Here is a 17177-nt window from a genome sequence, read left to right on the forward strand (position 1 = left end):
CCCACTCTCTCTTCCTTCCAGCCTCCTACCTTCCCTCCTCCCTATCTTCCTATCTGTCTGCCTGACTTTCTACCTTCCTTGAAATCTTCCTTTCTATATTTCTACCTCCCTCCCTATCTCCTCCCTTCCTTCCTTCCTTCCTCCCTCCCTCCCTCCCTCCTCCTCTCCCTCCCTTCTTCCCTATCTAAAATCCCCAAGGGGATAAAACTACCAATAGCAAGTATGAAAACTATACCAAAGTCTTACCTTTCCGTTACTTTAGCAGGGAGTGGGAGGGGCAAGGGTTGGACTTCATGGTTTTAGAATTTTCAAAAATTCTACACCTGATAGAACTTGTAATCCTATGAACCACATCGATTATGATTTTCCCAGGCTCCACATTCCCTCCTGGTGGGAGTGCTGGCTCTTTAGAAGTGTTCATATGTGCTGCTGCATTGAACTCAATGTGGCTTCGGAGAGTGTACCAGCCCTTTAGGCCAAGAAGGCCTTCCCTGGCAAAGGGGGTTAACTAGGAGAATTAGAGGTACCTAGAATACAATGTACTATGAGCTTTAAAAAATGCCCATGCTTTCTACTGTACTACTTTCCCAGTTTCACACACAAAAAGATACTTCTCCATAAATCTTTCTCTGTCAAATTAAGCAGGAGGCCTAGCTATTTACTCCTTGAAGCTGTGGAAGATTTTTGAGTTCCTAGTAAAAATACAAAGTCTTAAAGTCATTGAAAAGGAAAGACCAACTTACCGCAAAAGTTCAAGTGGCATGGTTATTTTAGGAGCCTGCTCACAGATTTATTGCTTAAAAAAATACATTGATTTTTCTCCCTTCCACAAAATTTCAGCAATTTAACACTGTTTCAAAACTGGACAGCGGAGAGTATTACTGCGAAGCTCGTAACTCTGTTGGATTTCGCAGGTGCCGGGAGAAACGAATGCAAGTAGGTAAGCATGAACTACTGGGAGGAACAGATGGCTTGCACTTAGGACGTGTAAGGAGTCGGGGGAAGGAGCAAGGGGTGGGAAAGGGCTGAGTGGTTGGGAGGATAGTCTGGAGGGAATGTTTAAAACCAGCTTGATGTAAGGAGCAAAGCTGCTTTTTTAAATCCATATACAATGCTAAATACTCTTGGCTTGTTTGGGAGATGGATGAAAAACAGCATCTTTGCTCCTTGCCTCCAATTCTGGCTCTGCCAGGTACTAGCTACACCCTCTGCGGCGAATCATTTGACCTCTGTGCCTCAGTCTCCCCAAAATGGAAGTAATAATATGCCATCCTCACAGGGCTGTTATGAAGATGGAAATAATATTTGAAAGTGTTAGAGTAGCGCTGGCATATCGTGAGCACTATATACGTGTTGTCTGTTTTACTTGTTACCAGGTTATTGTTGTTAATTTTGTTGATCTTGGGAAATACTATGTTAGACTTACTGCAAAGGAGGTTCTCAAAAAAGGTGTTGAATATAATTACGGATCTAGGTGGCTATAAAAAGTAGCTGCTGTATATTATGTTACACAAAATGAGCTTCTTAAAATCCAATAAAATTAGGGCTCAGGAATCTTCTCAGATTGTAAGAGTTTCAGAACAAGCATATTGTTTTTTTCATTTTATTTTTAATAACTTGGTTTCATTCTTCCTGTGTGAAGAACATGGAGTGTAATAGAGAGGGCTGAGCTGAGATGGTACCCCAAGGGGTTAAAGGTCACTCCGGAGGGCTGCACTCGGAAGCAGAAGCCTGAGGTTCCCCTTGGTTCAGGAGCTTGTCCTCAGCATTTTGGGGTCAGAAATTCATTTTTCCAATGTGCTTAGGAGTATGCAGATATGTGTGCAGTAATGTGTATTGTCTAAGTACAGTTAAATTCAGCACTTATTTTTAAAGAAAATATGATCTTGTTAGATTTCAGGGTATCCTAAAGTATAAGATATTCAATAGCACATTTTAATTTCCACAAGCAAGTTTGAATTTCCAGTGTTTTTATTTTATTTTTTTAAATTCAGGGATACATGTTACCCACCAAATTCATTCAGGTGTTGATATTGATAGTCAAACAGGAGCATTTGATTAATTATTAGAAACTCTCTCTCTCTCAATGCTGCTTTGGAGTTATTAGGAAATTTCATCAGAATCTGTTATAAAAATTAACACGATCCAGTGTTTTCCTAACTTCATTCATTCATATATTGTCCTCATGGTTTTTACCATAACCTGTACCACCTACATTATTACTATTTATTTTTTCTTTAAATGGTCGTGTTTAATTTTAATGCCTAATCTACCCACCTCTTAAGAAGTAATATCTGTGATATTATGGTTTTTACATTCTAGTTACATTTTTCTAGCAGATACAGAACAGATAAAAAAACATAACAGATAAAATTTAATAGTTTGTGTTTTGTTAGTAGTACTGCTTTAAGTTACACATGATTTCCACATATGTAATCTTTCTGGTATAAGTTAGTTTAAAAGTTAAAATTAGTTTGTTTAATGCTCATCCATTGTTCCTAGGTATTTCATGCCCTTGGCTTGGAATTTATGTAATTTGAAATACACAAGAATTCCTGAAATCTCATGTTCAGTTTTCTTTTTGAATTATCATTAATAACAGGGGCCCTCAAACTACGGCCTGCGGGCCACATGCAAATACAAATATTGTATTTGTTCCCGTTTTGCTTTTTTACTTCAAAATAAGATATGTGCAGTGTGCATAGAAATTTGTTCATAGTATTTTTTTTAAACTATAGTCCAGCCCTCCAACGGTCTGAGGCACAGTGAACGGGCCCCCTGTTTAAAAAGTTTGAGGACCCCTGATTAATAACAAAACCAAAAGCAGAACCTGTGAACTGTTCTAAAGAAGTTCTTTCTGAAGTATAGGTAATCAGCAAATTATCTTTTGAACCATGTCCGGAAAGTGAGTTATTTGCTCAGTTTCAAAAGCATGAAACTACGCATGTCTGTGGTACAGCCGCAAACAGAAGCTGTTGGAACTTTTTCAGTAGAAGGACTGCATCTGTCCTCCTATTGGACATGAATTCACTCCTGGTTCATGTTGCATTCCAGATGATCTCAACGTGAGTGGCATCATAGCGGCCGTGGTGGTAGTGGCCTTAGTGGTTTCCATTTGTGGCCTTGGTGTGTGCTATGCCCAGAGGAAAGGATACTTTTCAAGTAAGTGATTTCACCCTTGACTAGACAGATTCCCTTAGGTAGAGAGTTTTCTTATGCGACACCGTTCTCTTAAGAAGCGAGAACATTTTTCTGGAGACTATTTTTCGTTGCTTTTTCTGTAGTAGAGGATATCCAAGATGACCTGCAGGTGGGTCATGAAGCACCTTGGCAAACATAGGGAGCAAAGGCAGAGCTGCCTCAGCCCAACGTTCCGGGAGGCACCACTGGATACGCAGGAGGCTCCTGGCGTGGCCTAGTGCAGCGATAGTCAACGTGCCTGGGTGTTCACCACACATTTACATGCATTGAAGATCCTTTTCAGTTAGGAATTGTATATCGCAAGCGGTAAATTGATTTCTGATTTTATGATGAGATATTTCATTGAAATCTGTCAACTGTTTTATCAGTGGATAACAGTGAATGTTGAATGTCAAAGTTAGCACAACTGTATGTAGAAGAGAATTATTCAGTAAAAACTAGCAACCTATTATACTGCAGTTGCTTCTGAACAAGGTTTTTAGTTCTTCATGTTTAGACCTCTGGTGATGCTAAACCCCAATTTGGTGATAGGTTTGATGTAAATGTGTGAGATTTAAAATGAATCTGTTTTATTCTCTTAATGCATTTCCTTTTTCCTTAGTCTTTAAAATTACCCGAGAGCTCAAAAGCTGTAGAACTCCCCCATCAAGTCCATTGGGAATAGTGTATGAAGTAGAATTTTTAATGGAATAATACATAAATTAACAGCATAAACTAGTTTTAGATCCACTGTCTCACAGTGAACATTAATTTTGGAGTTTAGGTTTAAAAAAAAATTCTATACAAAAATAAAACTTAAATTTAAAAGGGGTTTCTAATAACACCTATAAGTAGATATTGTCATAAAATATTTCCATGAACATAGTCTCAAAGATATTTTTTATAGTTAAGAACTGTTCTGTGAATGAATAATACTTGTTCTTTTGCATGGTACTACAAACTAGTCCTGTGTAACTTTATGAACGGATTCGGCTGAGTCCCCCTGCTGGTCACCAGTGAAAGAACAGACAAAAGATTGCTCAAAATTCTTGTCATCTTTATCTCTACTTGCAAAGAATATATATAAGTATTTTTTTGAAGATTTGGTAAACATTTTTTCTTAAAATAATGAATTAATTGCTTAGGGAGTTGGTAGTTCATTCGCTAAGAATGTTACTCCATTTTCGTCTAGCAGAAAATCTAAGAACCATTTTCTTGAACTTGCACTTCAGACAGGGTTGGGCAAACTACAACCTGTGGACAAACTCTGGCCTGCCACTTGTTTTTTTATGGCCCACGAGCTAAGAATGGTTTTTACAGATGAACACTGGCAATCTATTTGAAAATAGGGAACATTAACTTTGAGCCTTAATTAAGAGAAATGTTATCTTCCCCAAAGGAGAATTCCATTATGCTGTTAACACAAGAACTTATTATTATATTTAAAATTTTAAACAATAAAAGTTTTTGGAAGTTTGTTTTTTCTTGCTATATAATTACCTATGTGATAACCTGAATTTCACCTCTTGGCCCACAAAGTCAAAAATATTTGCATGTAGCCCTTCACAGAAAAGGTCTGCCAACTCTTGATTTAGAAGGTGCAAATGTCAGCAAGTGAGAATCAAGACTGAGAAAAAGAAATGAAGCTTAAACTTAATGTTTATATGGATCTGTATCGTGCCATTTTAACTCTTGTACTAACGATATATACTTATTCTTTTGTAGAGGGAACCTACCAGTAAGTATACTTTCTTAAAATGCATGCTTTTCTTCCAAACCAACTAATTTTCTGTGAGTCATATGTTCAAAGCCAAATGTGCAAAGTTGAGTTAATCTGTGAAGGTTTTTAATCCTATGGGAAGTGACTGTGACTCAAGTTCATCAAGAAATATATCCCACCTCATGCCTACTTTTCAATGATGTTTGACTACCTAGAGACGAAACACATTTGTTAATTTGACTGCATAGGCATTTCCATAGTACTACTATAAAAAATAAATTTGCAGTCATTTGCTAAATAGTAAAATGTAAAATTTTATTCAACAGTCATGTTTACATTTAATTAAATACTGATTCTTTGCCCAACACTGTCCTAGGGACTTGTGGTGACACAGCAGCGAATAAAACAGGGGGGACACACGTCACCCCATAACCATAGTCACCACATAAGACTTTCTTTTCTTTGGAAAGATGAAACTTGAGATTTTAATCTCAAGCCTTCAAAATGTTAAATGTCTGCAAGTCTCTGTTTTGCATATTCCACAAAAATCCTTAGTATACTAGCCCTAGGCTGCAACCAGATACACAGGGCTTCACACACACACACACACACACAATAATATTGTGTTGCATGGCTTTCTCTGTGGATGCTGCCTATAAATAAAGGACTTCAGTTGGGATTTCTGGCTTTTTCTTGTACCTGGCTACAAATGTCCATCTTCCAGTTGAGAAAATGTATGGAGGTAACATTGACTGAATGAGGGTGTGTGTTCCAGACTTGGAAGTGATCATTTTACTAAACGTCTTTTATATTCCACAAACAGGAAGAGTAACTCTGCATCTAAAGCCACTCCGATGGGTCAAAATGTGAGTATTGTTAAAGCGTATTTATAGAATGGATGTGTTTAGGGAATAAGGCAAGGGAAGGAAGTAATTATATAGAAGTAATGGGTTTGCACTTTTATTTCTTTATTTATTTAATATATTTTTATTGATTTCAGAGAGGAAGGGAGAGGGACACAGAGATAGAAACATCAATGATGAGAGAATCATTGATCGGCTGCCTCCTGCAAACCCTCCACCCCCAACCCCGACCCCACATTAAGGATCGAGCTCGCAACCCAGGCAGGTGCCCTGACTGGGAATTGAACCATGACCTCCTGATTCATAGGTCAATGCTCGACCACTGAGCCAGGCCGACCGGTGGCTTTTCACTTTTAATATACTTGGTACTAGTGTCTACCATGGCCTTTTGAAGGAGCTGGGTGAATGTTAGCTTCCATCCCTGTCTGCAGTGGCATGATGCAGTTGCCTGGTATTTGTAGAGCGAGGAGGCTTTATCACACCATTATTTTTTCTTGTGGTGTTTTCTATTATTAGTCAGCCTTAGGGCTGGCATTATCCACTTCATTTTATAGATGAAGAGATTAAGACACAAGTTCTCAGAGGATTACAGTGGCTGAGCTGGGAACCAGGCACCTCGATTGTGTCAGCTTGACCAAGCAGCTCACTTCCGCACAGCTGTGGTCCCAGGACACTCCTTGGGTTAGTGAAAAGCACTGAGGAATTTTAAGGATGTAGACTATCCTCTGCTATTGCTGAAAGGAGAATCTCGGAAATCCTTGAAAAGATGCAATTATCATCTAACTGAGATGGCTAAGGGAACGTAAATTAGACATTTGGACCCTGGTGTACTTCTGCATTTGTAAACCCAACAGTAAAGCCGTAAATCCATTGCTCAGATTTCGTAGCTCTTTGGATGTATATTCAACTCTATATGTTATTTTTCAAGAACACAGTGTGTGTGTGTGTGTGTGTGTGTGTGTGTGTGTGTGTGTGTGTTCCAATGCTTTTAGAAGCCTAAGCCCTTTCTAGAGAAATAGAGCACTGGTTCTCTGAACTCCTTAGTCCTCTATGGCAGGGGTTCTCTTAAATTTTCTCTCACTGGAGCTTGGGGTGGGGCATGGGCATCAGTATTTTAAACACTTGGGTGCTCCTGCTGGACACTAATGTTGAACACCCACAAACTGCTGTGTAGAGTTTTTTCCATCCAAAGATTTTTTATTGTTAAATTATTTATTTATTTACTTTTCAATTTATTTTTATTGATATCAGAGAGGAAGGGAGCGGGGGAGAGAAATGGAAACATCAGTGATGAGAGAGAATCATTGATTGGCTGCCTCCTGCACATCCCACACTGGGGATCGAGCCTACAACCCAGGCATGTGCCCTGACCAGGAATTGAACCGTGACCTCCTGGTTCAGAGGTTGATGCTCAACCACTGAGCCACACCGGCCGGGTGTTATGATTCATATATGATGAATTCTTATAATTTCACATAATCCTGTTTTTTGTGGGGGGAGGGCTGCCCTGTGCAATGGATAATGCTTAGCAGCCCCCTGATCTTTACCCCACTAGATGCTGTAGCACCCCCCTCGTAAATAAGAGTTACCCTGCTCTAATTCCCACTCCTATTGCTTTACTGTTTAGCAACAGTTTCAAAGACAGTGTCTCCTAGTATTTAATTATTTAATTCCTTATAAAATAGATTTAATTCACTATGTGCTGGTTTGAACCTGTAAGATTCTGATACTCATAAGATTTATCTATTTCTTTAAATATAAATTAATATTGTATATTTAAACTTGGTTTTTCTTTCTTTTCATAGGATTTCAAGCACTCAAAATCCTTTATAATTTAAAAGAATTCCACCTCTGAAATACACCAATACCACAGTTGTTCACAAGTTATTAAAGATTATAACACTTTGCTTTGTCTTACATTTGCAAAGAGGTACATAAGGAGATGAAATTGGTATTTTATTAAAATTTTTATGAACACTAAATCACTTGAGATCGTTATTTTAAACAGTCTGGGCTTCTGGTCAAGATGGCAGAGTAGGAAAACACTATACTCACCTCCTCCCACCCCACAGCGACATCAAAATGACAACTAAAGTGCAGAACAACCAACATTGAAAACCATCTGAAATCTAGATGAATAGATTATGTAAAACTAAGGATATACATAAGGCACTTCCAGGCTGGTAGGAGGGGCAGAGACGCATGACGGGCTGGTCCCACACCCACATGTGGCCATTAAAAACTGGGAGGATATCTCAGCTTCATCGGTCCCCACTGAGGAGCAACGGTTCCCAACCCCATACCACTCCCACCCCCCCACCCACCCCCAGCCCAGCTTCCAGTGCTGGGAAGAGAAGTCCCCATAACTGCTGGCTGTGAAAGCCAGTGGGAATTGTGGCTGAGTGGGACAGAGGGATGCTGGAGTCCCAGGCATTCTTAAAAGCCCACACACAGACTCACTGGGACTCACTGGCTCTCAGCTCAACACAGACAGCTGCACAAAAGGACCTACAGGAAGAAACTGAGGAGTCTGGCATCAGGGGCAGCTAGACCGGCAGCTTTCTCCCAGACACAAGTGCTGGCAGAGGCCGTTGTTCCTTTGTGTAGCCCTCCCCTGTACAGAGCCGGCAGGCAGGTGCCATATCCGAGTCTCCATCAACCTGGCTAACACTGTTCACCAAGGCCGCCTAACTTTTGGGCCCATTCAAGCCAATCCCAATGGCTTTTCCATACCAATAGCCTGTCTTGGTTCATACTATGAACTTTCCTAAAATCACTCAGAGGTTCACAAACCCCAAACTAGCAGCATTGGGCCTTGGTGAGGTGCCCTGTGCCTCTCGCTAAGCAGCCCAAGCCTGGCACTAGAGGTGGCCAGTCTTAGTTCTCTCCCGGAATCTGCAAACCCAGCACAAGTGGCAATCCTCTACAGACCACTTTGTAGCTCACACCAAGGGACCCTGAGCAGGCAGAGGCAGTTTCAGACCTTGGCCTGTACCTCCCCTGAACCAATATACCTGATATACCTGATGGCCAGCTTCAGACCACACTAGTGCCACTCAACCACCTCCGCAAACAATACGTTCAAAAGGCAGGCTTGGCAGGTACTAGAGCTCCACTACGGCAAATCCTGCTCTGTAGTCAGTCCCTGTACAACAGCTCCTCCACTGTAGCCAGTTCTCACAACCCATCATCCTGAGGGTCAACCCCTCCCATTGACATGCCAACAGCAATCCCTCACCTATGACACGAGGGCACATATATCCCACACAAGGGACATACCTGGAGCACCTGGTTCAGGTGACTAGGGAGACCGCACCACTGGGCCCCATAGGAAACAGAAAACCTATTACATAAGGCCACTCTATCAAGACTGGGAGACTAGCAGTTCTACCTAATTCATAGAAATAAACACAGGGAGGCAGCCAAAATGAAGAGACAAAGAATCATGTCCCCCCAAAAAAGGAGAGAACAAAACTCCAGAAAAAGAACTAAACAAATATGGAGAGAAGCAATCTACCAGATGCAGAGTTCAAAACACTGCTTATAAGGATGCTCAGTGATCTCAGTGAGAACTTTAACAAAGGGGTAAGAAACATAAAAATAAAGATAGAGAACAAGTCAGAAATGAAGAATACAATAAGGAAAACGAATACATTAGAGCAGCGGTTCTCAACCTGTGGGTCGCGACCCCTTTGGGGGTCGAATGACCCTAAGACCACCGGAAAAACACATATATAATTACATACTGTTTTTGTGGTTAATCACTATGCTTTAATTATGTTCAATTTGTAACAATGAAATTGGGGGTCACCACAACATGAGGAACTGTATTAAAGGATTGCGGCATTAGGAAGGTTGAGAACCACTGCATTAGAGGGAATCAACTATAAGTTAGATAAAGCAGAGGATTGAATCAGTGATTTAAAAGATAAGGTAGCAGAAAATGTCCACTCGAGCCCTAACTAGTTTGGCTCAGTGGATACAGCCTTGGCCTGTGGACTGAAGAATCCCGGGTTCGATTCCAATCAAGGGCACATGCCTGGGTTGCAGGCTCAATCCCCAGTAGGTGGTGTGCAGGAGGCAGCCAATCAATGATTCTCATCATTGATGTTTCTATCTCTCTATTCCTCTCCCTTTCTCTCTAAAATCAATAAATATATATTAAAAAAGAGAAAATGTCCAATTGAAACAGTGAAAAGAAAAAAGAATTTTTAAAAAATGAAGATATTATTGTGAAATTAATCCTCTGAGCATGCAAGAATAAACTGCGTGCACTCCCTGTACATATTGAGAGGGTTCAGAAATACTGTGACAGATGCAAAGGGAACTCTGGTCTCATTTCCAACAGAATCCTCTTTCCTCCCTTCATATAATCCTTATTCTGCTGCTCATTTATCCACAGAAGAGAGGTAGTGGGAGTGGCTCTTATACCCAAGGATTTGTACTCTGTTTACTTTCATTTCTAAGAACTAAAAGCAACATGAAGAAAAATACCTCCTGACCAGAGCTGACTCAAGAGAGCCAAACACAACCCGAGTGTTATTTCACCCAGACCTGCTTGTTGCTACTTCCTTCCCCTAAGGCCCCTTTAAAGAGGACCAGTGACCTGGAACCTGCAAACAGAGCCCTGTGGATGCATTTCCTGTGGGATGGTGACTTCACATCTGTCTCTAACAATCAGAAAGGGGAATTTGGGCTAGGCCAAGTCCTTTGGTCTTATGGTCTGTGGATTGCAAATCTTGCTAATCACAAAGCTGTGGCTACGGTGGGGAAAAGCAGTTATGTGACAAGTAAAATGACTTGAAGGAGTTCACTGTGGCTCCCTGAGCCTGTACCCATCCCCTTGCTACACCAGGGCACAGGAGAATGGTGGTTGAAGTGAAAATGGGTCTAATCATCTGGTTTCTCAACTGATTAATCACAAAGACTTCCAGCTAGTGTCACAAAGTGAAAAGGTCAACAATCCATCCTATATAATAAAAGCCTAATATGCAAAGTGTCTGGTCATTCATTCAACCAATCAAAGCATAATATGCTAATGATATGCTAAGGCCGCTCAACCACTTGCTATGACATGCACTGACCACCAGGGGGCAGACAGTCAGCCAGTCGCTTTGAAGTGCACTGACCACCAGGGGGCAGACGCTCCAGCCAGTAGGTTAGCTTATTGCTGGGGTCCAGATGATCAGGACTGAGCAAGACGGGCCAGACATGCCCTGGAGTCCTCCCGCGGTCCCTCCCTGGCCAACCTCCTGCTTCCCTTGCTGGCCCTGATTGTGCACTGGTGGGGTCCCTCGGCCTGGCCTGCACCCTCTTGCAATCTGGGACCTCTTGGGGATGTCAGAGAGCTGGTTTTGGCCCGATCCCGCAGGCCAGGCCGAAGGACCCCACTGGTGCATGAATTCATGCACTGGGCCTCTAGTTTAATAATAAGAGCAGTTTGACTATGTTAAAAGCATAATTATAATTTGTTTTGATTTAATTTAATAATTGATTGTATTAATTCCTATTAAAAACAAAATATGGCCAGGCTATTTCCAGTTCCGGGCAAATCTGGATGCAAAGGTCCCTCACTACTTTTGACAACTTTGAACATGGTTAAGCTACTTTTAAATGAGTCCATTCTCACCCTGGCCGGCTCAGTTGGTTGGGTGTTGTCCCCTGCATGGAGAGGTTGCCCGTTCATTTCCCCAGTTGGGGCACATGCCTGAGTTACAGCCTTCAAGAGGCAGCTGATCAATGTTTCACTTTCACATTGATGTTTCCCTCTCTCTCTCTCTAAAAATCATAGAAAATAAAAAATAAAGGCATACATTATTTTTGCCCAATAAGCAAAGCAAATTCTCAGGATTCACTGGACAAATAACTTAAGCGCTCACTGAGTGTCTTGCACGTGCCTGGACACCAGGTCACTGGGAAGACACCTGTAGTCAGACTACTCCCAACTCCCCCCTCTGTTTATGGCATTCAGTGCTTCTCATCAATCCCCTTCAAACATTGTCTGGAAAGTGCCAGATAGGTATTTTAGGGGCTACACCCCATAGGCCATATGGTTCCTGTTATAACTATTCGACTCTGCCCTTGTCCCATGAAAGCAGCCTTAGACAATAATAAACAAATGGCCCTGTTTGTATTCCAATAAAACTTTATTTACAAAAACAGCGGGTCCTGCAGTAAAATTGTGTTATATAAGTAATAGGGCTCTAGAATCTTTAATAACAAGTTTTGTTTTGTTTTCATTATTACTGTTGCTCTTGTAACGAGGTTTATTTTTAGTTGGGGGTTTAATCTAACTATATCTGGAAAAATTGGTTGGTTGTCAGTACAGCTTTGCAAAAACTTCCTTCATCTCACAGGTGGTTTTATTTTACAAAAGTCTACATTATAAAAATAGATGAACTTGATCAACTTTTTAGCCCATGTGACAGTGCAGGGTAAGTCATCCACCTATTGTTCAGTGAAACCCAGGAAACTGCACCCTCTTATCATCTGCAGCTACAAGGCTAGCTCTTCAGCTGCCTGAGATTAGAATCTCATCATCTCTCAGTGTGGATGCCCACCAACCTCTCAAACACTGAAAAGGGGGAAAAGCTCTGAAAATAAAAAGCCACAACTCTTTATTGAACATCTCATATATGTCAGAGGTGGGGGAGGATGGAAGAGAGGGTATATAAAATCTCATTCATCTCCACATTATAAAGTGGGCGATGTCCTGTTTTACGGATGAGGGTCAGTGACTGCCAACTTCAGAGAGCTAAGGAAGGAATCGGGGGCTATGTGCTGTCTTTTCTCTGCCCCCAACATTCTTTCTATTCAATTTTCAAGTTCTTCTCTTATACCTTACTTCCCCTCCATCCTCAGGAATCTCTGGCCCCTCCACCCCTCCCGAGTCTCACAACCTAAGCATTTTTCTGTCTCTCCTTTCTCTGCTACCCAGTCTAAATTCCTTGGTGGACCATTCATTCTTGTCCACTTTCCCCTCACCACAGATGCCCAACTCTCTCATCTTTACTAAACTATTGAAGCCAACTATGATGAGTACATTTAAATTCTGTCACCATCACTACTACCCTTTTTCTCAATCTCCAGGGTCTTTTTTGTTTTTCTAAATATATTTTACTGATTTTTTACAGAGAGGAAGGGAGAGGGGTAGAGTTAGAAACATCAGTGAGAGAGAAACATCGATCAGCTGCCTCCTGCACACCCCCTACTGGGGATGTGCCCGCAACCAAGGTATATGCCCTTGACTGGAATTAAACCTGGGACCCTTCAGTCCACAGGCCGATGCTCTATCCACTGAGCCAACCCGTCCAGGGCTCAATCCCCAGTTTTTAACCTCTCATTTATTCAGACTCCACCATTCACTGACTCATTTGATAATTGTCACAACTTTAATCCTTTTATCTCAGGCTTTTGTTAATATCTCATCTTTTGTCTTCTAGGAACTTCTTCCTTCAAATACCCTCTTTCTTAATCACAATTTCAATCTCTGCTATTCTAAGGACTCCTTTGCCCTCTAGTTACTTTGCCCTCTCCCTTCCCCCACCCTGTCAGTTACTGCCCAATTACTCTGCTAAACTCCCTCCCCTTGCTAAAAACCTTTCACTCTTGTTCTTTACATAGTCTGAGTTCTAAAGTCTAAACTCCTTAGCTTGAAATTCAAGGCCCACCCCCACACATACACATCTTGGCATATTGTCACTATCCATCTGTTCCACTACTCCTCTTTGGTTGCCTTATGCACGCATCAAACGGAACTAAGGACATTTTATTGGTGGCAAAACGGCACCAGGTGGTAGACCTCCGGGTCAGCAACCTCGGTACTTAAGTTCTGGCTTAGAAAGAATTCCGATCCAAGGCAAACTATAAGAGAGTTTATTTAGACAGTCACAGAGGTAGAAGAAGTGAGCTGTGGAAGAAATGGGCTCAGGAAACAAGGTACAGCTAAAGAAGGGCCCTTGAGCTTAGGAGGCGCCTGGGGGAAGGAGGTTGGGAAAGGCCCCTCCTTGTTCCATAAAGTAGCACTGAGTCGCCATCATTGAGGAGGAAACTGGTCTTGCAAGGAGTGTCAGGCCATAAAAACTATAAACAATGCACTGCCCTGAGGCAGGGGGGTAGGTCATTATCGCTGGCCCCAGGACAGATCATCGGATATGGCCTGGGGGCCCCAACACCTGGGGGCCTCCCTGTAGCCCACAAAAGGGGGTGGAACCATATCTGCAAGACAAAGACCCCAGAAGGTTATAAAATGTGAAGCCCTCTGCCTGTTACTTCACTCTGATTTGGAAATCATTCCCCGAGTCCACTAGTGTTAATAAACGGGGTCCCTCCCTTTCTTTAGGAAGCGTCCTTGGTATTTCTTTGGTCTTCTGCCACATCCTGAGAGCTTTTATCTGAGGTCTAGGAGGGTCTCAATAGAATATTCATCAGCTTTCCAGGTGTGTCTTTTCAGGGTCCAGAGTCAGAGCAGGGAGTCATTAGTCAACGCTGGTCCTGATATCAGCCATGGCATCCCTCAGTCTGCTTTTGCTGCTCTTTTGGGCCTGGAGCTGAAACAGAGCTGAGGCCTAGACGTCATCTCCAGGGGTTAATACTTAAGGGAAGGGCTTGTAGTTTTTCCCATGGCTGGGGCTCTTGGCCCTGGTGACCTGTTCCTGGCAAGATGACAAGACCTCGATTTTTGTCTTCTTGAAGGAAAGATTTCAATCAAGAGACAGTGTAGAAAAGCAAGCAAGAAGTTATTGACTGCAGCAAAAGCACACGTAGGACACTGAAACAAGGAAGGGCATAGAACAGTGATGGTGAACCTTTTGAGCTCGGCATGTCAGCATTTTGAAAAACCCTAACTTAACTGTGTCTACTCAATAGTGAGGTCTAGGAGGGTCTCAATAGAATATTCATCAGCTTTCCAGGTGTGTCCTTTCAGGGTCCAGAGTCAGAGCAGGGAGTCATTAGTCAATGCGGCTGGTCCTGATACCAGCCATGGCATCCCTCAGTCTGGTTTTGCTGCTCTTTTGGGCCTGGAGCTGAAACACAGCTGAAGCCTAGATGTCATCTCCAGGGGTTAATACTTAAGGGAAGGGCTTGTAGTTTTTCCCATGGCTGGGGCTCTTGGCCCTGGTCACCTGTTCCTGGCAAGATGACAAGACCTCGATTCTTGTCTTCTTGAAGGAAAGATTTCAATCAAGGCTGAATGTAGTTTGCTGACTGTTATGAACTGAATATTTGTGTCCTCCACAAACTCAAATATGAAAACGTAATTGCCAAGGTGCTGATATTTGTAATCGATTCTTGTCTTCTTGAAGGAAAGATTTCAATCAAGAGACAGTGTAGAAAAGCAAGCAAGAAGTTATTGACTGCAGCAAAAGCACACGTAGGACACTGAAACAAGGAAGGGCATAGAAGAAGCAACAGGAGAGCCTAGGCTGGCTGCTTTGGTTCACTAAGAAGCCAGAGAAAAGGGGGGCTTGGAGACAGGTTCAGGGAGTGAGCCCAGGATGAGCTGCCACTACCCCGTTGCTCCCCTGGTTGCAAGTCTCCTGGGGCCCCTTGGAGTTTAGGAGGTATGTGCCTGTGGGGGAAGGAGAGGGAAAGGGAATGACAAGGGTTCTCCCTGGAGGGAGAGTGTGCTGGGACTTTCATTTTCAGGGGATTTAAAGGCTGAGCATTTAGGGTAGGTCTTCGGGGAGGATCAATAGAGTATATATTAACCTTTGCTGATGAACCAAAATGAGATTTATTCTCTTAAATTGTCCTTGGGTGTGGTTGGCAAATGGCACTAATTGGATTTCTATTATCTGTCTTCCTGAGTAGGGTGATTTAAGCTATTAACCCTCTAGTTGGGGAGAAATGCAAACTGTTTACTCTTAAGTGTCCTTGGCTTAAGGACTTACTAGGTAGCTGCATACTGCAGTTTAAGTGTCTTATTTTCCCTAATCTACTGGTCCTTGAATTTTCTAGCTTACTATCCTATAACAAGACCGTGGATAATAGCCATGACTCAAAGCACAACTATAACATTCAAATTTACTAGGTAGCTGCATACTGCAGTTTAACTGTCTGTCTTATTTTCCCTAATCCACTGGTCCTTGAATTTTCTAGCTTACTCTCCTATAACAAGACCGTGGATAACAGCCATGACTCAAAGCACAACTATAACATTCAACTGGAAGAAAGAGCACTTTCCTGGGCAAAATTTAGCTATAAATGCCGAGTCCTATGATGTAGGGCATGGGAATACGGAGCTTACGGCAGTATTCTTGCAGTCATTCACAGGTAGAATCCTTCAGTTGACATAATGAATAAAGAGATTGGAATGTTTAAGCAAACTCCAAATAGTTGCAAGACAGATAAAAAGATGTGTCTGAAAAAACACTTGTGAGATTATAAAAGCTAAAACTCAACTGAGTGAGGGAAGGAGGGGAAAAGGAGAGGAGAGGAAGTTTGTGCCGAAAGGGTCAGCCCTTCTCTACTGGGACTGGCACTGTTGACCCCAGGCTGCTTGGTGGTGCAGGTGGGCGCAGAGGAACTTTTTCAGGGGAGGCTGGAGAAAGGACTTGAGCACTAGACTTCCTGGTTACCTTTACATAGTGCGGTAATTAAACATCCAATTTGTTTCAATGCCTACAATTACTCAAATAAAAGTAGTTCAGCTTAACTGTCATTGCTTAGCTTCATTTGAAAACTGGATCCTTTCTTCCTACCTATACCACTAGGAAATATTTATACATCTTTTTTCCATTTATTTATTTATTTATTTTAAGAGTGGAAGGGAGGGAGGGAGGAAGGGAAAGTGAGACACACACACATGGATTGGTTGCATCCTGCATGTGACCTGGCCGGTTCTGGGGATTGAACCTGCAACCCAGGAACATGCTCTTGACAGGGAATTGAACACTCGACCATTTGGTGTGCAGGTTGATACTCTAACCACTGAGCAACCAGGTCAGGACTTATTTGTGGACCTTTTGAAAAACATAGTGCTCAGGATGACATGGCATAATAAAAATCTATTGCTCTTAAGTAAACTAAACTCATAAAGGCTGTTTCTTTTACTTCACTTTTTTAAAAAAAAAATATGATCTGAGGATTTTTTAAATTGATTTCTAGAGAGTGAAAGGGAAGGGGAGACCAAGAGAAACACTGGTATGAGACACATCAATTGGTCGCCTCCTGCACAGGCCCTAACCAGGGATGGGATGGAGCCTTCAACCAAGGTGAGTGCCCTTGACCGAAACCGAACCTGGGACCCTTCAGCCTGCAGGCCGATGCTTTATCCACTGAGTCAAACCGGCTAGGGCTCTGACTGCACATTTTAAAATAAAACCTTTAAAGGCTTGTTAAGACCCATACTTATTTTTTAGAAATCTTGTGGAAAGTATCACATATGTTCCTCTTCCCCGCCCCTTGACCTC

General features: G+C 42.1%; 1 protein-coding gene across 1 annotated transcript in view; it reads left to right on the top strand.

Moving 5' to 3' along the window:
- Positions 1 to 7745, top strand: part of JAM2 (junctional adhesion molecule 2) — a 50960-nt gene extending 43215 nt beyond the window's left edge. Inside the window, exons 6-10 of the mRNA XM_015560675.1 lie at positions 841 to 940; positions 3055 to 3162; positions 4906 to 4918; positions 5724 to 5766; positions 7569 to 7745. Of these exons, the coding sequence (XP_015416161.1) occupies positions 841 to 940; positions 3055 to 3162; positions 4906 to 4918; positions 5724 to 5766; positions 7569 to 7601 (297 nt within the window). The 3' untranslated portion in view covers positions 7602 to 7745. The remainder of the gene's footprint in view (positions 1 to 840; positions 941 to 3054; positions 3163 to 4905; positions 4919 to 5723; positions 5767 to 7568) is intronic.
- The last annotated feature ends 9432 nt before the right edge of the window (positions 7746 to 17177 follow it).

This window comes from Myotis davidii, unplaced genomic scaffold, assembly GCF_000327345.1.
Source record: "Myotis davidii unplaced genomic scaffold, ASM32734v1 scaffold175, whole genome shotgun sequence".
Lineage (NCBI taxonomy): Eukaryota > Metazoa > Chordata > Mammalia > Chiroptera > Vespertilionidae > Myotis > Myotis davidii.